Source organism: Siphateles boraxobius, unplaced genomic scaffold (assembly GCF_051911475.1).
Source record: "Siphateles boraxobius isolate OS27281-9 unplaced genomic scaffold, OSU_SipBor_1 55, whole genome shotgun sequence".
NCBI lineage: Eukaryota > Metazoa > Chordata > Actinopteri > Cypriniformes > Leuciscidae > Siphateles > Siphateles boraxobius.
Window position 1 is genome coordinate 6,649,795 of NW_027509181.1, and position 22,057 is coordinate 6,671,851.

Genomic DNA, 22,057 nt, shown 5'->3' on the forward strand with positions numbered 1-22,057 from the left:
CTTTCTAAAATGGTTCACTTGTATCGCGTCTGCTAGATGCTGTGGGAACCCAATTCAATCACGCCATGCTATTTTAGCTGTCGGGGCCTATAGAAGGGATACCTAGTGGTTTGGGCTCTTTAGAGACCAACATTCACTTAGATAGAAAGAACTCGTGCCTGAAGAGCCGGCACCTCCAAGTTGCAAAACCTCACAAATGTGGACGGTGAAGACCAGCTGGCTGCCGCACAAATGTCTTCAATTGGTACACCACTGAGCTATGCCCATGAAGAAGCCATGTCCCTTGTGGAATGAGCCCTGACGCCTATGGAGTAGGTCAAAGAGATAGCGTCTACTATCCAACGTGACAATCTTTGCTTCGTGACCGGGAGACCCTTGGTGCAGCCGCCAAAGCATACAAATAGCTCTAAATAAACTCTGAGAGCCCTGACGGGGCAGAGCAGACTTAATTCTCTATCAGCTTCCGACAGGGAAAGGGCAGATAGTGAAATGACCTGGGCTCTAAACGGAGTTGAGAGCACCTTGGGTACATAGCCATGTCTCGGTTTGAGGATGACTTTGGAGTTGTTGGGCCCAAACTCAAGGCAGGAAGCATTCACGGTTCACTCTCTTGACTGATGCTAAGGCTAGTAGGAGTGCAGTCTAGAGCGAAAGTGGCTTTAAGTCAGCTGACTGAAGAGGCTCGAAAGGGGGGGTCCCCTAAGGGCCCTGAGGACCATGGATAGGTCCCATGAGGGTATGGAGGGAGGACAATGCGGGTTCAGCCTCCTGGCCACCTTGAAGAAGCGTACGACCAGGTCGTTCCTTCCTAAGGATTGGCCGGCCACATGGGCATGGAAGACTGCTATAGCTGCCACATATACTTTGAGCGTGGAGGGGGTACGACCCACGTCCAGTAGCTCTTGTAGAAAAGAAAGTACCAGTGGTACTTCACATGAGTAGGGGTCTAGTTTCCGAGCTGAGCACCAGGCATCTCGTGGACGGAGATAGTGATAGTGCTTGGGACTTTTCCGGGAGGTCACCGGGTACAGGTTGAGGGGCCATACATGAAGGGCCCATAAGTCGGGATGGGGGTGCCAGACTGTCCTGTTTGTCTGAGTGAGGATGTCCTCCCTCAGCGGTATCGGCCAGGGAGCTGTCTCTAGCAGCTGCATCAACTCGGGGAACCATGTTTGGGTCCGCCAGAGAGGGGCTATTAGGAGGACTGCACGCTTGTTCTCCCTGATCCGTTCGATGGCCCGAGGGAGCATCGAGACCAGAAGGAATGCATAAAGGGGTTGACTGGGCCATTCATGGTCCAGCGCTTCCCTGCTCTTTGAAAAGAATGTTGGGCAGTGAGAGTTGTCTCCTGAGGCAAGGTCATGGTGTACAGGTTGTTCGACCTGAGCCGACCCTGGCGATTTATATATGACACCACTGCCATGTTGTCCGTCTGGACCAAGACCTGGTGTCCCACCAGGTTCGGGAGGAATATTTCTAGGGCTAAAGAGACTGCTCTCATTTCTAGGCAGTTGATATGTAGGCGTTTCTCCGAGCTCGACCAGAGGCCGTAGGTTGGTCTGCCCTCACACAGAGCCCCCCAACCTAGGTTGGAGGCGTCTGTCGAAACAACCTTCCTCCTCAAGACTAGACCCATGCTTATCCCAGACTGGTACCAGCAGGTGTTTTTCTACGGGGCCAGGGCTTTGGTACAGCCGTGGTTTACCCTTGTGCGTAGGTGGCCGGACCGACAAGCATGAGCCGGGACTCGTTGCTTCAGGTGGCCGACATGCAGTAGGTCTAGTTGGACTACTGACGATGAGGAGGCCATAAGGCCCAGTTCCCTTTGAAATGTTCTGAGGGGGAGGTAAGAACCCACTTTGTAACCCACCCAGTGACAGCCCAAATGGCAGGACTGTGTACTGATAAGCCACCCCCTCGAACGCGAATTTCAAGAACGGTCTGTAATGGGGGGCTATCTGGATGTGAAAGTAAGCATCTTTCAGATCCACTGACACAAACCAATCCCCTGGGTGAATCTGCGAGAGGATTTGTTTGTTTGTAAGCATCCTGAATGGCCATCTCATGAGGGCCTTGTTCAGGTGTCTGAGATCCAAAATAGGACTGAGGCCGACATCCTTTTTCGGGACGAGGAAGTGATGGCTGAAGAAGCCTGACTCGCTCTGTGAAGGGGGAACTGTCTCGACAGCATTTTTGCTAGCAGGTTAACACTTCGGTGTGGAGGACGTGAGCCACGTTGCTCCTTACCCATGTGCTGACCACAGCATGAAAGCCCGGAGGTCTGCGAGCGAATTGGAGCGAGTAACCTCGTTTTATTGTGTTCAGCACCCATTTTGACACATCGGGGATGGCTTCCCAGGCCTTGGCCCGAGCAACTAGGGGCTGAACAAAGTCTGAGGGCGGGTCGTTGTGTATCGTGGACCCGGCCACCGAGATGTTTTGAAGAGGAAAAGTGCTCTTTTTCTGAGAATTTTTGTGCTTTATTTTTGTCGCTGTTGAAACAGCATTTGTTTGCAAGGGTGCGTGAGTCAGAACGGGCCCTTTGGCTGCAGTCAGAACATTTCCAGACACCTGAACTGAAAAGGGGGTGGGGGAAGCAGAGTCACATTCGGGGCGCGGCATTTGAAACAACGCTGCGCTGATCTTTTAGAGTGGAAATTTGCCTTTTAGGCGGAACGCTCGTAAAAAGGATACTTCGCCAGTTGGCCGCAGGGAAACGGCGAATCAGCAGATGACGGCGTCAAGTCAGAAGCGCTGAGCAGGAGGCCTCCGTCTGCTGAACTGCTGCTGCAGATTCACTGCGTTCAGCTGCTGGGCTCGTTCAACGGCGAGAAGGCTATCAAGCTGGAGAGAATCAGCGAAGAGGTGAGTCGTCGCTGAAGGAGAATAAATCTGATGTTTGTGGCAAAATGGGCCGCTTATACAGTCAGTAGCTCCGCCCATTTTGGCGGGCTCAGGTTGCTGGTGGCGGGACGAGCCCCGATAGATTCACGCAGCCACACCACCGTGCCATAGGTATGTGCAGTTCCCGCAGCCCAGCCAATCAGCACAGTTATAGCTCTGCACTATGCTGGCTGTGCAGCTCCACTGCGTTTTCAAATAGAGGCTTCAATATTCTCGAGAAAAGGAGTTTTTCCATAGCGTCTAACAGACGCAATCGTGTGAACCGTTTTCGAAAGGGAACAGAGAGAGATGAAACATGAAAAAAATGGAACTTAAGTGTTAATGAAAAATGTTGGAAGTTTAAGCATTTGGAGGACTGGCAGTGACAATAATGCTATTTATAAGCACTGCTAAGCCACGGAGAGAAAGAGAGACAGGGAAATGAGTGATAGAAAAAAGAGAGGAGAAAAATGGGATTAAAATGGGAATGATTGACTTGGAAATTTAAAGGAAGATATAAGGGAAAAAATAATACTAGATGAACTTAACTGAATATTTTCATCTCAAATGAATATGGGTTGAAGAAGGACACAGAGAGGTGAAGAAGTGAACAACTGAAAGAGGGGCAGAGAGAGACGGAGGGAGGGAAGAAAATGAGAACAAAGCGGTTAGTGTGAGATCTGCCTCTTAGGTCAGCCTCAACTCTCCAGCCTAAAGAGAGGGAGAAGGAGAGAGGTTTAATAAAGACCCAACACCCTACCCAGCACAACAGGCCTTGTGTTTGACGGAGAGCTGTTAAATTCATTTAGGGGGAAAACTTTGTCCTAAATTCGGTCCACAAATAAGAAAGGGGGTGAAAATGGGACAGAAGGAGAGAGAGAGACAGGGAGAGTGACACGGCCACTTACTGACCAACACAAAAGCAGCCACAGCTTGGCAGCAACTGAATACTGTCTCTTTGGCCTGGAGCCTCTATGTGATCTCACACACCAGTGAGAAACACTGTACAAAGACTACAGATTGAGAACCAATTACTTAAAAACAGTTTTTACTTGTTTAAATGGTTCTGGTTTTGCACAAAAATTCTGGTGCAAAGTAAATACTCTGCTTTTTTGACAGTGACAGTGACACTGCCATAGACCAGAGTTCTGCACGCGGGCGGGTACCATGGGTGAACCACTAATATTTGATGTAACGCGTGGTATAATATTTACATTTTCGTTTGCAAGTGCGCATGCGGGTCGGGAATCAATAGGCACAGGTAGCCAAGACTATTTCGACTGTTATTACCCACAGATAGGCAGCTGCTTTTAAACGGTCCCATGCTTATTTGTGTTCACACTCTGTAGTCTGAAGACTGTCAAAGGTTTCTAATTACAACACGATTTGCAGCATTGAGCATGGTAGCCAATAGTGCTGAAACTGAATTGATTGACAGCTTCAGTCATTATAAAGGGAGCGCTATTTGCTCACTTTCTAGCCTATAAAATCTATTCACAATTAGAATAAACATGTTTTTTTTTTCATGCTGCTAAGAGGACCAACGGCCACGTATACACTGTAGAGTTTCAGGAGAGACAACCACATTTAAATGTAGAGTGAATCCGCTAAAATATCCCTGATATTATATGACAGTAAAGGCTCATATTTGGCTATATGTTCTTTTAATTTATGGAGACCTCTAAGCGTCTGTACAGCCTACTGCAGGTGTGGGTTTACCAAACAGGACCCGTGCAGGACTGCCTTAATTCTTTTTTAAATTGTGGTTCAAAACACTTTTCTTTTTTATATAAAGTAGACTTTTCAACCCAGGCTCATTGGAAATACATGACTCAAGTGAAATGACCAGAGAATGCCACAAATTTAGTTTTCTCAGAAACAGTTAAATGTGACCGTGGCACCATTGTATCATGTTGATTAATTCACGTATCACAGAAGTTCAGAAACGAAATGTCCGGCAAGTTGCAGTAAAAGGTTAAAGCATGTTTAAAACATTAATCGTGTTTGAAATTAACGTACCCCCAACGGTAAACCCTAACCTAAACTTAACCGGTTACACTTTATTTTGATGGTTCCTTTAACACATTCACTATAAGTAACGTTGCACCTATGTCTATTAACTCTCATTAGAGTGTTAGTCGAGTATTAGTAGACTGTTAGGTTAGGGTTAGAATAAGTTGACAGACATGAAGTTGCAAAGTTACTTATAGTCAGTAGAATGTCTGATGGAGGTCTATTAATACTCTAATGAGAGTTAGTTGACACATAGGTGCAACATTACTTGTAGTTAACAGAATGTTCAAAAGGGACCATCAAGATAAACTGTTACCACTTAACCAATAATGTGAGCAAAAACACATAAAAAAGTACAATTGTTGAAGCAACCAATGCCATTTTATCTTGCTTCTACAAGTCTTTGATATCGTTTTAACAAGACTCATAGTGCAATATTGTACCAAGTTGAGCTACCAATCAAGTTCTATACTTCACAAAAGCCATACACATGAAGTGGAATATGTGATGCAAACAATAATGTATTAGTTTACAAATCATGTACTATAAAAGTCTTTTGAGGTCATATCATAGTGTTATACAAGGAACACAGTATTAATCAATAATCTTACCCTGCAATCCCAATTTGTGTGAAAAGGAACAAAAGTTGTAGTGCTGGAAGGTGGCCCTCCGGGAGCAGCATTTGACTAGGGCAGGGGTAGGCAAGTTCGGTCAGAGAGCCACTGTCCTGCAGAGATTAGCTCCAACCCTAATCAAACACACCTGAATCAATGTCTTCAGGATTACTAAGGCTATAGGTAGGTGAGGGTTTTTTAAGGGTTGGAGCCAAACTCTGCAGGACAGCGGCTCTCTAGGACCAAACTTGCCTACCTTTGGACTAGGGTGACCAGACGTCCCCATTTTTCGGGGGCAGTCACATTTTTTGGTGTGTCCTACTTGTGCTGTCCCCAGAAACGCCCCTGTTTTACAGCATGTTCAAAACACTCCACAAATACACTTAGGCTACATCTACATCAATCCGGATACATTTGAAAACTGCATTTTTCTTTAAAAATGCTCTCCGTCCCGTAATTTAAATACACAGATGAAAAATGAAGACAAGGTGATAACAGCTGAACACTGTGAGTGATGTCTATGTTTGCTGCCAGGTGCGGGTAATGGGGGAGTGCGTGCAGGTTTGAGCCGGAGAGGATGACGGGACATGTAGTGCAGACGGTGACTACCAGGTGACAGTGACAGTATTCCCCCCTGCCGGTAGGTGCGTTCTCGCGCCGTAGATGGTGAAACTAGGGAGGAGGGGGTGGGCGTCCTGGAATCTTCTTCAGGAGGGTCACCAGGGACTGATGACTCCAGGACGGTACCGGCAGTTTGGAAGGCCAGGGCGGAGCAGGCTGTGCAAGCGGCCATGACGGAGACGACACTTCAGGCGACCATGGCGGATCAGCCTTCGTGGCCAGTCCGTGGGAGCCTGGTCTGGCCTCTAAGGCCGAAGACGTATAGCCCCTCCCCACCCCAAAATTTTCTTGGGTGGAGCTATGGGTTTAGGCTCAGGGACAAATTGAGGACTCAGGCGGTATGGCGGTGGCCATCTTTGGCAAGGGTTCAGGCGCGGCTGCCCCGAACGTGAACAGTCTCGGGCTCGACAGGACTGGTGTGGCGGGCGGTCTCGGCGGGATGAGACTCTGGAAGGGCGCTTGCGAGATCCTCTTCTCATAGGCAGACAATGAAGGGAGAGTTACAGCTCGCCAGCACCCACTCCACAAAGGCAGCGAAATTATCCCGCGGACCTTCTCCGGTCAACTGCTCTCTGCATGAGCCGTTCAAGCTCACCTCGTAGAATGTGCAGAGGCAGAAGTCCGGGTAGTGAATCAAATATGCAGTCTCGAGGAAGGTCCACATGTGGTCCTCCAATGTTTGTTCCCCCTGCTCTAAACACAAAAGGAGGACAGCGGGTATATCCATATTGAAAGTTAGAGGAGCTTAAGAAAGAGGAACCTAAATACACAGATGAACAATGAAGACAAGGTGATAACAGTTGAACACGGTGAGTGATGAAGATGATGATCGCTGGCAGGAGCGGGTAATGGTGGAGTGCGTGCAGGTGTGAGCCGGAGAGGATGATGGGACATGTAGTGCAGATGGTGACTAACAGGTGACAGTGACACATGATGTACAATGAGCATTATTTATTATTCATCTTTAATGTTAATGGATACAAACACAATAGTTCATTGTTAGTTCAAAGTTATACAACTTTTTAATTTTAATTAATTAAATATTAATTAAAAATTAATAAATGTGTAACCGACTGTGTTTTAAAGTGTTTCCCATTTGACTGTACTATGTGATAATATTATTTCCTTCATGTTCGTGTTGTTACGAATAGCACTTAAAGACAGATGTATGACATATGTCAAATACTGTACTTAATCATATGAAATTCATAATAAACGTTTAATACAAAGACTTAAACAAGTGAAATGTCCATTTCTCTTTATGAAAAGCAATAAGACATTTAATTAATCAAATATAACTAAAATAATAATTTTAACGTATAAATAGCTCGAGCATTTAAAAACTTTATACAACAAATAATCAACTTAAAACACAAAAACTGTTTACTTTATGTATCATGACATTTCTGCAGAAAGACCTCAGTCATCGCTGAAAATGAAATTATTATGATTAATATTAATATCTTTACTTTGACAAAAGCAAAAAAAAGAGCGCACACAACTTATATTCTTTAATAATAAGTGCATCACATTTAAAACACCCAAATCCTAAAAGTAATTGAACTGACCACAGGATAAAATATTATATAAAAACATTATATAAAATATTAAGTTTTATATGGCGTTAAACTACCTAATGTCTCAAAGCACATAACGTTACAATAATAATTAACATAAACAACTTAAAGAGCTCTGACCTTCACCACCTGACTGCTGCAGTTTCATTTTGCCGTTGATAGTGTAGCCATTGAAACTCATAAATTTGAGTCATGAACTGCTCCGAGTATTACGTCACAGGTTTGGTTATGGAGTGAACGTAGAATATAAGCTTGTTGTTTTGGTTCAGGACGAACTGTAAAAGGTGGCTGCTGTTCATGGACTGATGTCTGTCTAACTCTGCACAACATGAAATGCATTGATGGCATGTGATGTCTATGCGAGCAGGGTGCGCGGAGGTATGAAAATACACACAATTGACCAAATGTAATGATTGGATGATCATTTTATGGTCCTATGCCTTCCACAGATGATATATATACATATAAATACACTTAGGCCACTTCACTTAGTGATTGCTGATAGGATGTGAAGAGACTTTCAACCAGCATAACAAAAATGTTTTGGAACAAATCGCGTACCCTGCCTTTAAGGTTTCCCAAAAGTTACACCGTAATTATAACACACACACACACACGTGGATGAAAGTGCACGATGTAACTGTAACGAATTACACCCTGATATGTATAAATATACATTAAAATTACACTTGCAACAGTTACATTTGCAGAAAGCACCTGCTCAAAATTAGGATAAAATCTAAATGACTAGGGATAGTAAAGATCCATTTCTAAAAGCACAAACATAAAATAACATTTGAAAAGTTAAAAAGTAATATTAATATGAAATATTTAAAAGTAAAAACATTTAATACAATTTTTTTTAAAAAAAAGACTAATTAATCATACATTTGTTTACAAAGTTTGTAATATATTTTTATATTGTAATACTTCAACATTGAATCTTTTCTATCTTTTTTCCTTCAATTTCTTTTTTTTCTGGATTATTTAAAAAAATACTTTACTACAGGATACTACAGGATCATTGTGAGTTTGGTTCTCAAAAAGAGCATCAGCATTTGTTTTAAATGAGCTACTGTTTCTCCGTGGGTTTCTCCTATCTATCAGATCCACCAGAAATCTACCCCTCACTTTCTTCTATTCATAGGTCAGCTATTTTTACTCATATCACTTACAGGAGGGGGTTAATCATGTTTTCACATTCCCTGCATCTGAAAGACTCACACCTTTCTCTCAGATGCACAATGTGGGTGCATGTTGACGCTTTTAGGCAAGCTCATAATTACTTAATGCATAGGCTATATATTTATAATTATATATTATGGAAAAAGATTTTTGAATGTTCTTATTTGTCCAATAATGTAAGTTGAATTAATTTTCAAAAATGTAGCTTTACATTGACATTAAAACCTTTTTAGACTTTTAATCCATTTTAGTGTTTTGATCCATTTAATGTTTACTTGTCCAAAATACTTCTCCAAAATAAATGTTCATCCCAGATTAAAACATGGGTAATATTATGTAAATCTTAAAACTAAGACTACAAAAAGAAGTATGTATAATTGTACTGAATGAGCACTTAATGTGTACTGTACATCAGATCTTAAAAGTTTTTTTTTTTACTTTTTTTTTTTACTTTTTTTTTTACAGATAATATAATTTTAAAGAACTAAAAGGCCAATTAAGTGTACTTAAAGATAGTACACTTTCAAGGCACACCTTTTTTAAAAGTGCATTTTGTAACAAAATCAAATTATCAAATGTCATGCTTTAAAGAAGTACATTTATTTGGATGATAATTTATCATTTTATCTGTAGTGTGTTATTCAATATTACATTTAAAAATAATATATTTTAAATGCACTGAAATGTAACTTCATTGTTACAAATGTGTAATTACAAAATTTTAACAAAATAGTTTCAATAGAAATTAAGTATATTTTAGTTTAACATAAATGCTTTTCACTAGATTTGGTAGTACACTTTAAAGGGACTATGTGTAGTTTTTTTTTAGGTATTTTATTATCTAAAATCAATATTTTTATTCATAAATATGTCCTCAATGGTGTACAAATACCTCTGCCAATTATCTGACTTATCCTCGTAAACGAAGAATTTATTATCTATATATACATGTGACGGGTAGGTCCACGGAGGCTTCCATGTCGTTCCGCCATCTTGAAAAACTATGATAGTGATAGTCACTGCCCCGGCAAGTTTAAAAGGCTGCATTGCACTGTTATTATTCATACTGTAACATTCATTTGTTCGTTTTGCCACGTTGCAGTTTGTTTGAAATAACAAACCTGTTCACCCGAAGGAAAACTCAACGAAGTGCTATTAGAAGACATCCTGTTATAGCTTTTTGGTACATGACAGTTACAGTAGATGCAACACGCATTTGAAAAAGCGAGGTGCTGGAGAGCACAATTCGTTTGAATGCAAAATACAATTTCACCGCTAGATGGGAGAAATTCCTCTATTTTGGGACATTCCACAATGTCCCTTTAACCATATTTCAGAGACAATAGAACTAATAATGAAATTGCACATGGACTATTTTAATAATAGGCTTGTTCGACTTGAAACGGTGCTGCACAGACCGACGGGTTTATGACATCAAAGTACCCCGAGAGCGATTGAAAAACATTCACCGATCGGTCTGTCCAGCGCCGGTTCACGTCGAACATGCCTGATGTCTTCACTACCTTTCTGGTCTTACGGGTTTGGAACGACATGAGGGTGAGCATAGCCTAGAAATCTAGACGCACCCTAGCGGCAGCAAAAATTATTTTGCAGCAAGTGTGGTCTAGCAACTCTCCGTTGGCATTCGAGCTGGAAAAACCAAACTCTGGTCAGGCCAATCACATCGTGTACAGAGTTGGTGGGCGGGCTTAACATAATGACAGCAGAGTTGTGACGGTTCCGCGTGATTTCCATAGGTGATTTCCCTGCTACTTGAAAACAAAGAAGATGCTGCTGGCGAACAGCAGTCTTTCGAATCGGCTTTGGTCGCGACTCTGGATGACTTGGAGTTAAGAGAACGTTACTTAAGTCATTCTTAAAAAAAGGAAGATGTGTTCGCAGTTTTGACGACCGGATACGGCAAAAGTTTAATATATCAACTAGCTCCACTGGTGGAAAAACGCATGGGACTCACTCAGCCACAGCCGTCCGTTGCTCTGGTTGGTTGTAGCGCTGTCCTATTGCGTGCAGAGGGAATTTTGAAAGACAACTATTTATCCCGCCCCTCGTATTGAGGTATGCCAATTGTGAGTTCCCAGACCTAACATCTTGATAGGTCTGGCTTGCCAGGCTAGGGTGAGGAATTAATGCCAGAATTTTCATTTTTGGGTGAACTAACCCTTTAAAGGGGTCATGAACTGAGAAATCAAAATTCCCTTGATCTTTTGACATTTAAGAGGTCATTATACTATAAAAACATCCTGTAAGTTTCAGAGCTTAAAACTTTCTCGTTAGTCTAAAAAACGCTTATATTGAAGCCAATCCATTTGAACGACAGGATGTGGAATGTGCTACTTTATGATGTAATAAGGTAAACACCGCCTCTTCAGAAGAAGATCAACGCCTGCTTCTACATCACTGCCTATCTAGCACTGGATTCAAAGCCCACTGATTCGCGGATGTATTTGGTAAATAAGGAGAGACGCAAACGCAGGTCAATGCAGAAACCAAACGATAAAGATGGCTCCGAATACAACAAGATGCTGTGCAGTGCCAAGTTCTGGAAAAACAGTTATGCATTGCCTTCCTTCTGATCCCAACATTAGGAAACAGTGGATGCACTTTATTATTTTAATGAAGTTCCAGACCGTGTCTGTAAGAACCTGGTCCTTTGATCACTTAATAAAAAAATAAAAAAAATTACCCCAGATTCGTTTACAAACAAGGCACAATTTGACGCACCATTTTCATAAAGATTGAAACTAAAAGACAATGCTGTGCCGACAATTGGATCCAACAGTTATGGATTCATAACAAGCACGCTAAGCTAAAGTGTACTTCTTTTTCACAGATGTTATTGGTGAGTATTTTAAACAGCCAATAGCCAACAGTTTTCTTCAGATTGCCACAAAAAGGCAGAGCATCCAAAGATGACCCATGATTTTCCTCTTGCTATTGTTAGTTGGTCCAGGTTGTATAGTTTAGGGGGGGTGACATTCTTAATTCTAGAGACAATTTTATTGGACCCAGGGTCCTGAAAGGATCTTTTGGTAAATGTTGGTTCAGTTTCATGTTCATAGAGATATAGACAGAACTACATCCTGGTCACAAGCACTGATCAGACACATTGTCTGAGGTATGTTTGTTACCTCAGCCACTGATGTCAGGTCAGCATTTGTCCTGGATAAATGTCACCCCTAATCACAAAGAGGAAGCCCTTGGGAAAGAATAGATGCCAAGACAAACCAACTGACGGTCTGGATTATGTTATATTCTATTCAGCTCATTCAGTCTGTACCAGTCTGCAGCCTCTAAAAGCGTACCAACTAGAGGCCAAAGCTTCTACAAGAACCAATACATAACAGACTGAATTATATAATGTAGTTCATTCATTCACACAGTCCAACACATACTACACCAGTCCCCAGGCGACCATTTTAAGTGAACCAGACCCATCTCATTCACTTTAATGAATATGAAAATAAAAAGAACCATAAAATACAAACACAAAACACAGTTCATTTGAATACAGATTAATCGAAATACTTTGCTTCAAGTATACTTTTTAATGTGCAAAAAAATGATCCTACCTGAAAACATGGTCAGTGTCCTAATTTCTTGTTAAATATTAGTGTACTTAAACTACAAAATATACATAAACTGTACATGTTCCCCTCCATCATAACTCTCAAATATTATTCATAATTCAAATGTACCAACTACGAAGGGTGTTTGGTGATGATTTTCTGTAAATTATTTACATTTTGATCTGTTCTCCACATAAAGCAATCATGTGTCACCATAAGACCTGGAGTAGCTATATAGTGCACTATTTAAAAGTTGTTGTTTTTTTTTAGCTTGATCAGTGGAACTTCTCAACATGTTCGATCTGAACGCCTCCTGTCAATGTCCAGCATAACGGTTTGGCCCACATTAGACTATTTTATATATTTCTGCTGTAATCATGGCAAAGTAGCTTTTTTATCAACAGAAACTGGAAGTAATGATATATTAAAGAAATTAATTTATTTATTTATTTTGTGGTTTCAGTTTCAAGAACTGTGTGCTTTTCAATATAAATAGTGGTTATTAAGATGAAAAAAAGAAACATGATTTCCGTTTACACCTTTATGTTTTTTAACATTTTAATTGGTAATTGGTAATATATATAAATATATATAAAACCAATAATTTTTTTTTTTTTTTTTAATAATATCAATGAATTAATTGTAATGCTTTTATATTATCCTGAGGCCCAATTGGAAGTTTGCCTCGTCACCCTGATTGAGAACCACTTCTTCATCTTAGATGTTCTGCAAAATATCTAATTTTGCATTCTGAAGAAGAAAGAACTTCATACTGGTTTGGAATCTTATGAAGGTGTGTAAATGATGAAAGAATTTTTAATATGTGGTGAAATTTTCATTTGTATAAACTCACCTTGATGGGCGCAATGCTGAATTTAATTTTCCGGCTCGGGGGCGGATCCTCCTCCGTAGGTAATCCAGTAATCTCAGAGCAGCTGGACTCTGGCTCATATACATCATCTTCATCCTCCTCATCCTCAAGCTGGCTACCACCAGAGTCTTCTCCTACTGCGCTGTAGGCACTGATATCCACCAAATCAGCCGTAGAGTAATCCTCCTTCAGAGTACCATCATCGTCATCCTCCTTCTTACTGACCCCCACTGATGGACGAGGGTGTCCATCTTCGCCCTTCCTTCCAGTGCTGTTGATGACAGACTCCACAGTGTCTCTCTCAAGGGCCTCTCCATTGAAAGTAACTCCCCCATTTCCCAAACTATGGACATCAGCAGAAATAAGAGTACCTTTAGTCTCTGTGGCATTGACCTGTCCTTGCTTACACTTATCTAGAGTATTAGATTCATTGGCACTAGATTCATCCTTTTCCACTGTTTTTTTCTCTTCCAAGGACTCCTTATCCAAACATGTGAGACTGTCCTGAAGCTCAGATGCTCCATTAATGGTGCTAAACCTCCCATCTTTTTCCGTCTGGTGTTGGTTAACCCCATCCTCCTTGTTTGCCCCTGAAGGAATGGCGCGTACCCGTTTGGTGATGATTTTGGAGTTGAGCGCACCGACCCGGCCGGTGACCCCGCGCAGAGGCAGAGGCAGCGGGGGCGTGTTGGACAGCCGGTGCAGGTTGTTCCGCAGCTCGGCGGCCCGCTCGAACACAGCACTGAGCTGGCTGACGGTGGGCGACACAGCCTCGACGGTCCCGCCGATCGCGTCCAGGCTATCCAACGACTCCGTGCTGCCGTTAAAGCGCGCGACCACGTCCAAACGCGACGCATCTTGAAAGCCCGCGGCGCGTTCTTTTTTCAGTAATACGCGATTGGAAGCCGCTTGCTTCTCCTGCAGCTGCTGCTGCTCAAAGATCTTCCTCGTCTCCTGCAGCTTGGAGTACCTGGGCGACGCGTCCGTTTTGCTATCGAAGCGGTTGACGCGCTCGGAGACGCTGGATCCCAGTTTGAGCAGCGCGCTGTGATCCACGTTCTCGTTCAAGCTGCCAGCTCGCGGTAGCGTGAGACGCACCGCTTTGCCGTCGCCGTTCGTCTTTTGCGGGTCTTCAGCCTCGGTGGGTGAGGATGCGCCCATCTGCATGAACATGTTCTTGATGCGGTGCACGTTCGAGCCGTACGTGCGACCGCGGCTGGTGGGCTTCGGCTTGCCATCCTGAGCGTCGCCGTTATTTAAGATATCGTTCGCCGGCTTCAACGCGTGAATGCCCGCTGCCTCGTACGCGTTGCGGTGAGGAGAGGCGCTGCGGAGCGCGGTGGTGCTCGCTGGCTTGGAGGAGGATGAGGATTCGGTCTTCATCATGGTCTGTTAGGCTTCTCCGAGGCGATGCGATAACAGCATCTCTGAGTCGTTGGCCCAGACGCTTTTGTCAGGACAAAACTGTCGCTGATGAACAATAATGTGCCCTGGAATATGATGAAGAGAACAGTGAGTTAATTCCCATGAATGCGCGTAGAGTGTCCGTCAGCGGCATGGCACAGACACCGCACCATCTTTCCGTCTGTGAGAGAGAAAAAAAACGCTGATTAATGTGTAAATCACACATGCATTCGTGAAAGACTAAAGGAGAAACTAGAACAGCGATGCGCCCTGGTTTTTCACGACAGATTGTGCATTTATAATCCGGATCGTTTTTATCTCTTGATGTAGTCAGCTGCAGATTTCTGCCTTTCCCACTGGTGCTGCAGCAGCGCAGAGATACAGGGTCATAGAGCGCGTCTGATTTCACACCCTCGCAATAGATTTTTAAAGGGTCACACTTTAATTCCTCATACCGGGGCTCCGTAAAATATACCCTACCACTGAGACCCAACAATAGGTTTTCAGTTGTCCATTTTAGTGTTTACTGTGTAGGCCATTATATTATATTATATCATATTATATTATACTTGCTAACTCACATGATGCATTTGCAAATTCTGGATGTTGTATTTTTATAAGTAAGCTACCTATAGGCTACCAATATGATAAATTAAAATAACAAATAAAAGGTTTCTCTTTTTTGTAGCCAAAAGGTTTTTATATGTAGATTAAAATCCCATAAATTCTATTGTTTTGTCAGATTATTATTTTTTTTTTCATTTTTGCAATGCAATCACTGAGTCAAAATCATTGTAAGTGTATGCAAAATAACTGTTTGAAACCAGTCATAGGAAAATTGCCAAATCACTTGAATTCCATTTGCTACTACAGCTTAGTTGCTACATATCTCCACTACAGCTCTACATAAAAATATTTTTATATTAGGTTTTGACTACATGACAAGATGTGCTACCATATTTTCAACATTTTATGAAACATTGAATAAATGTGTTGTGTTGTGTTGTGTTGTTATTTCAAAGATGACTGTTAAACTGCTGGGAGGTCATTTTGAGTATAAGAAAAATGGTTCTAAATCAAATTAAGGTTCTTCGGCTTGTAACACTAACAGAACCCTTTTTGGTGATAAATAGAACCCTTTTTATAAATTTCCATAAAGATCCATGCTTTGAACGTGCTATAGACTATAGGACCTTAATGGTGTTATAAATAACCTTTACAAACATATTTAATTCTATTAATATTAATATATTAGTAACTTCAAATTATTAATATTACTATTATTACTATTATTTTTATGTATTATTTATTAACATTGTTTTTTTTTAGTCCTCTAGTCCCTTTTTTTAAAACAGCATGTTGTGTCAATTAGGTAGGCTACTTTTATTTTTTACTGACCCTAAACTCTAACACAAAGAAGAACAATTTCAGCATAAAGGGTTCTTCAAGACGATACGGTTCTAAATAGAAATGTTACTAAATAACCTTTAAAGAACCATCTTTTTTAGAATGGATAAGATTGTCATAATATCAATGTTTAAATTTAACAATTATATATATATATATATATATATATATATATATATATATTCTTCTGTGGTTCTTTATCATATATATATATATATATATATATATATATATATATATATATATATATATATATATATATATATATATATATTGGGATGCTGAAGCTATTGGTGTGAAAAATATAATAGTTCAACGAAAATGCAATAATGACTTTAACTATGTTTATCTGCACGGCGCCCTCTTGTGGGTTTTCACACATATTTTGCCACTGATCGCTCAAACCCATCCGATGAAATTAAAGGGAGACATGATACTAAAATGTATGGAGAGTAAAAAGGGAAATAAAAGGAACTAACACGTAGACCGTAGACTGAAGGTATTGCAAGCTAAACAAACTCTTCATGTTATAGGAAAACATCTGACTGTCAGGAGGAGCAAACAATTATAAGCACATCTATATCCTATATCATGCAAGACATTTAAACTAGACAGGCAAGAGTTGAAGAATCAGCTACGGGAAATAGGTATGCTATTATAGAAAATAGACCTTATACTTAGCAGCGTCATCTTGCGGGGCTGTGATAGACTTATCACATATCAGATAGAGACATGGATTGTTCTGCTTACGAAACACTGCAAAAAATGTCTTTCCAAATAATTTCAGTAGATAAAAAAATCTAGACAACATGAGCTGTGGAAAATTATAAGTGATCTAGGAGCATTTTACAGCAGATTCCATTGAAAACATGGTGAGTCTTTCCATCACAGCCTTACTTTCCCGTCATGGCGCTGCGCTGCTCTGAATAAGTATTGTAAAAAAGTAGGCTATAGTATGAATGTGCAAATGACCAATGACGGAAATATATATTTTTTTATTTGCTAAAGAGGACTGGACTGGACTGAAAGGACTTTTAAGGAAAGGACTGAAAGGAATTTTAATATATTAAGTAAAAGTGAGACAGCAGGTGGCAGTAACACCAAAGAGACCATCCGATGCACTAGGTGGCGGTATAACAACATAAACTGATTCATCTGCCACCGAAAACAAACCAGAGAGGGAAATATACACTTGCAGGCTGCCAGGCTCACACACGTGGACACTGCTGTAATAACTGAAACCAAAGGTATGAGCATATATTTACTGGTACGACTATTAAACAGATAAACTGGATCAAAACATTTGATATTTTATGAAAATAACTTTGCCATCATGTGTCGCTATAGCCTGATTGTATGCAAAGAAAGTGCTTTAGCAGCCCAAAAGACCTATTCGCATAGGTCATTTTGATTGTAATTGAAACATCTTCGTCTGTTTTGTTTTGTTGTAACTTATCAGTTTAAGTACGTTTTGTGGTCCACCACATAACTTATGCGGCAAATCTTATCTAACGTTAGCCTGTCAAGAATATGTCCATTTTCCAAGTCCTTTTTTCACCGGTCAAAATATATGAAAATGATTTCAGGTTGTTTTTTCGCAATTGTATTATACTAATGAGAAATCCTATGATAACCGCAATGAAAATGAAACTAAAAAGTTATGAGGTTAATCTCATCATTACATAATATCGCGATGCAAATAAATACCTTACTTAAACTAAAGTTCTTCATGTAAAATATCTTTTATTTTGAGGTGAAATATGACCTTTGATACAATATATAACATTGAGATTTATCCACTGAAACTGTAGAATGGTTGGTTAATTTGTGTAAAAACAAGTTATTTTATTATCACATGTCTCTAGATGACATCATTAGCACATCAGTTGAAGCGGCTGGCTTTGCCCCAGAATGACTCGAATCTGCTCAGTCGGAGAGAGGTGGCCTCTGTGCTCTTTGACCCTAAAGATGCTGCTACCATGGACCGCAGCACCTTCTATGCACTGGGTGAGTTGCTTGTCTTACCAGAGCTTTTTCTTGTTTTTCCTCCAACCCTCTACGGACACATTAAAGCTTGGTAGAGTACAGAAATTGAATTAAGTAATCAAATCTAAATAACACTGCATAGTCTTCTAAACCTAACCTTAAACCCATTTAGTTACCTTTTATTCACAAGTACTTCCCTAGGTAAGTACACTGTATATACACGTAATGTAAAACAAAGTGCAACTTAATCGCTCACCTGTAAATAATTATTGTGGCCAGCAAGCTTATATAATTATTGCATCAAGCAGTAATACTCACCTTGCCTAATTTCTGCTGTAAATGATATTTCTGAACAGGCTGCACAGGACTTGAGGAGCTGATGGGAATTGATCCAGCATTCAGTGAGTTTCAGGAGACTCTGTTTAGTCAAGCCTCTCTGACTTTAGAGCGCAGCATTCAGTCCAAAGAAGTCAACAAGAAACTGGACCAGAGCATCTCACTCTTTCTTACTCGACTGTCACCTTACTTTCTGCTCAAGCCTGCTCTGAAATGCATTGAATGGCTAATACACAGGTAAATTCAGTAGATTTGCCATTAAGTCTCACTTTGTGATTCAACAATTTGCAGACTATTGATTTAGGCCTGGTTTCACAGACAGGTCTTAGAATAAGCCAGGATTAGGCTTTAGTTTAATTGGAACCTTTACGTGGCTTTTATAAACGTGCCTTAGAAAAAACATTACTGATGTGCATCTTGGAGACAAAACAATGGCACTGACATATTTTTAAGATATGCCAGTGCACAGTGCATTCAGTTACAGCTCAAACATACACTGTAGTCTAGGACTAGGCTTAAGCCTTCTCTGTGAAACTGGGGGTTTGAGTGTGATAAACTGGGAAAATTGTGCTATTTTACGTATTTTCTTGGTTTAAAGTGTGTAATTTATTGGATTTTGAAATACTGCTGAATATAAAGAGACAGCTGGAAGTAAACCATTTGTAGGCTGACTTCCTGAAAACCACTGGTTTGGTCATTATCACAACAATATCGTTTTGAGAACTACTAGTATAAAATCATACACCTTTTATATAATATTGTAGCAATATAATATTGTAGCATGGACAAATTTTAACCTATCACTTATAAAAATCTTCACTTAACAAATTGAACTTTATTTCAGATTCCACATTCAGCTGTACAACAAGGACAGCCTGATTGCTTGTGTTTTACCATATCATGAGACTAAAGTGTTTGTACGAGTGATCCAGCTTTTAAAGCTAGAGGATCCAACCCACAAATGGCACTGGCTGCATGGACTTCAGGTAAATCATATCAATTTGTATCATATAAGTGACATATATGTTGTCAACGTGTCGGTGTAAAGAAAGATATACTTTCATTTGTGATTGTCTCTTCTAACTACCCTGTGCTTTATCTATAGAAACCTGGTGTTCCCCTTGCCCGAGGAACTCTGCTCACACACTGCTATAAGGATTTAGGCTTCATGGATTTCGTTTGTTCTATGGTCACAAATTCAGTAAGGGTAAGAAACCTGGGCTGTGAGCTATCTATGCTGGTTAAAGTCTGCCAATCCAGTAATTCTGCTATGGTTAATGCTTTGAATCATATTGTAGGCATACTCTGGATTACTCCGGGATGGGAACTGTCCGCAACTGCGTGTGATTTTCTCTTTCTATGCATCTACCATTGTTTCTACACTTGATGCAGTGGAGAAGATAACTAACTCTATAATTTCCAAGCTGCTTCCATTTGTACAACTGGTAAGACAATAATTCAGTAAATAATGCAGATGTGGTTAAGTTTATATTATATATGCATATGTGTTTGAGATATTTTTGATGGATTATATTTTTGTAATATTGTATAATTATTTTTGATGAAACATTAATATAATATAAGCTTTAATAATTCAGAATTTTAATAGTAGCCAACTGATAAGATTTTTTCAATGACTATTATTTACATACACATCAAATTCCATTTGAAGTCTATGTTCAGGTTGCAGTCATATTCCCAATTCAGTGCTTTGCTTTTATGCATGTAGACATTGGAATATTCCAGTGTACGTGGTTGTCCTTTCCCGATGTTATTTTCGGATGATTCAATATGCTGCCATACAGAATGCTGAGTCATTAGTTTTGTTACTACTTTTTCCACAATGATTTATTTACGGCTAACACTTCTCACCTTAAAGGCTGATTTCTACTTCTGTGTCGGACCTACGGCGAAGCCTCTACGGCTCGCTATAGACTGCGCGTTGGTTTTCATTTATACTTCTGCGACGTTGATGCGCAATTACACATGCAGAGGGAGCATGTGAAACCCGAGGGAGGGGCTCTTGCAGACCAATCACAGCGCTTGAGTCTGCGTAAAATTGACGCGTTGTTACATTTTTGGAGAGGTGCACGTCAGGGTACGTCGAATAGTATGCGTGCTACACACAGCCTACGACATAGCTACGGCGTGAGTTCGATGCAGAAGTATAAATTGGGCTTAAAAAATGCCTGGAATCCATGCATTGGAAGAATTAGTTATTCAACCTGAACCTGCATCGCAAGGACAACATGTTTCTCAGTGATGCGCTACTCATTTTTAGGTACATTATGATTTTGCAACTGTAGTTCCTCACCATCAGCATTAACAAGTGTATGTCCATCAACAAACCGATAAGTATATTTCTATTTTATTGCAGTGCACATGCGGGAACTGTATCAATAACAGCGCATACATTAGCCGAGCACTAACGTTAATAACTGATGTAACATAAACGTTTGTGTAACATAAACGTTTGTAAAAATAATCTTGCTTCATCCTTTATCTTTACTCAAAGTAGTAAGAACAACAGACAATCTGCGTTAATAGACACTGTTTTAGTAAATAGTGGCGCACAGCTGATTAGCAGAAGTATTTCAGTAAGACTCACACACCTGGTAGAAAATGTAAGCATCAATAATTATTCATACTTACAGGTTGTGATTCTGCGGAGCAAGATGGTCTGATTAAAACTGTATACTGACACATCATTCCAGAGCATGCATTTTACAAATCCCACGTTGAACTCCGAGATTTGATAAGCTATTGTCATGTACTAACCATCCTACTCTTTGTTTTAGAAAGCCGACTTAATATTTATTTATTCCGGGTCCTGATTAGGAGACAACGAGCACATGAAGCTTTGTGCTTTTTTCAAAAACGCTGGCAAGGAAAGAGTTAATAACATCAGTTAGTTCTGTGTGTCAAACATCGTTGCCATTTCTACGTCATTGCACATGTGCAAAACTTTCCATTTTTTCAAGCGTTTACATCTATCAAATGGATTAGAGATTGGATTAAAAAATAAAAGTTTTATCCCTCCCCTCTGAAACCGATTGAAATTTCGATCGGTTTAGGCACTTTTATTCCAATTGAGGTGTTTACATGGAGCATTTTCATTCCGATTGGACTTTTAAACTGATATTAATAAGGAATCGTTGTTCCATGTAAATGCATGTTTCTTTTATTTCCTAGAGGTTTTTTTTTTCAGACGAAAAGAACAACTACATTGTGTGTACATTCAGAATAGTCAGTGATTTCTCTCATTTTAAAAATAATTTTAACAAACTTTTATTTATCTACAATCTAATATAACTTGAACAGAAAAAATAAAATGGCATACAGCATCCTGTTTTTGAACATTGCTCCATTTAAGTACTCTGCATAATAAATATCGTCTTAAACTAAATTAGTCAATCGGACTGGAGAGTTCTCATGACTCAATAATACTAATTGGTATATTGCCAGATTCCATCAGTTTCGGAGTGTTGATGTGCATGTAAACATAGTCAATAACTGTTCCCAGTGTCTATATCAAGCAGTGGGGGCAATATATTACCCATATACGTAATACAA

The 22,057-nt window shown here is 40.3% G+C and overlaps 2 protein-coding genes across 2 annotated transcripts in view; one reads left to right on the top strand and one right to left on the bottom strand.

Annotated features, from left to right (window-relative positions):
- ppp1r9bb (protein phosphatase 1, regulatory subunit 9Bb) overlaps nt 1-15,119 on the bottom strand; it is a 36,775-nt gene extending 21,656 nt beyond the window's left edge. The window contains exon 1 of the mRNA XM_077205959.1: nt 13,334-15,119. Coding sequence (XP_077062074.1) covers nt 13,334-14,737 — 1,404 coding nt within the window. The 5' untranslated portion in view covers nt 14,738-15,119. The remainder of the gene's footprint in view (nt 1-13,333) is intronic.
- A 2,154-nt stretch (nt 15,120-17,273) lies between these two features.
- The window catches only part of heatr1 (HEAT repeat containing 1), a 44,941-nt gene continuing 40,157 nt past the window's right edge, over nt 17,274-22,057 (top strand). The window contains exons 1-6 of the mRNA XM_077205949.1: nt 17,274-17,409; nt 18,028-18,169; nt 18,505-18,721; nt 19,329-19,470; nt 19,590-19,691; nt 19,783-19,929. Coding sequence (XP_077062064.1) covers nt 18,028-18,169; nt 18,505-18,721; nt 19,329-19,470; nt 19,590-19,691; nt 19,783-19,929 — 750 coding nt within the window. The 5' untranslated portion in view covers nt 17,274-17,409. The remainder of the gene's footprint in view (nt 17,410-18,027; nt 18,170-18,504; nt 18,722-19,328; nt 19,471-19,589; nt 19,692-19,782; nt 19,930-22,057) is intronic.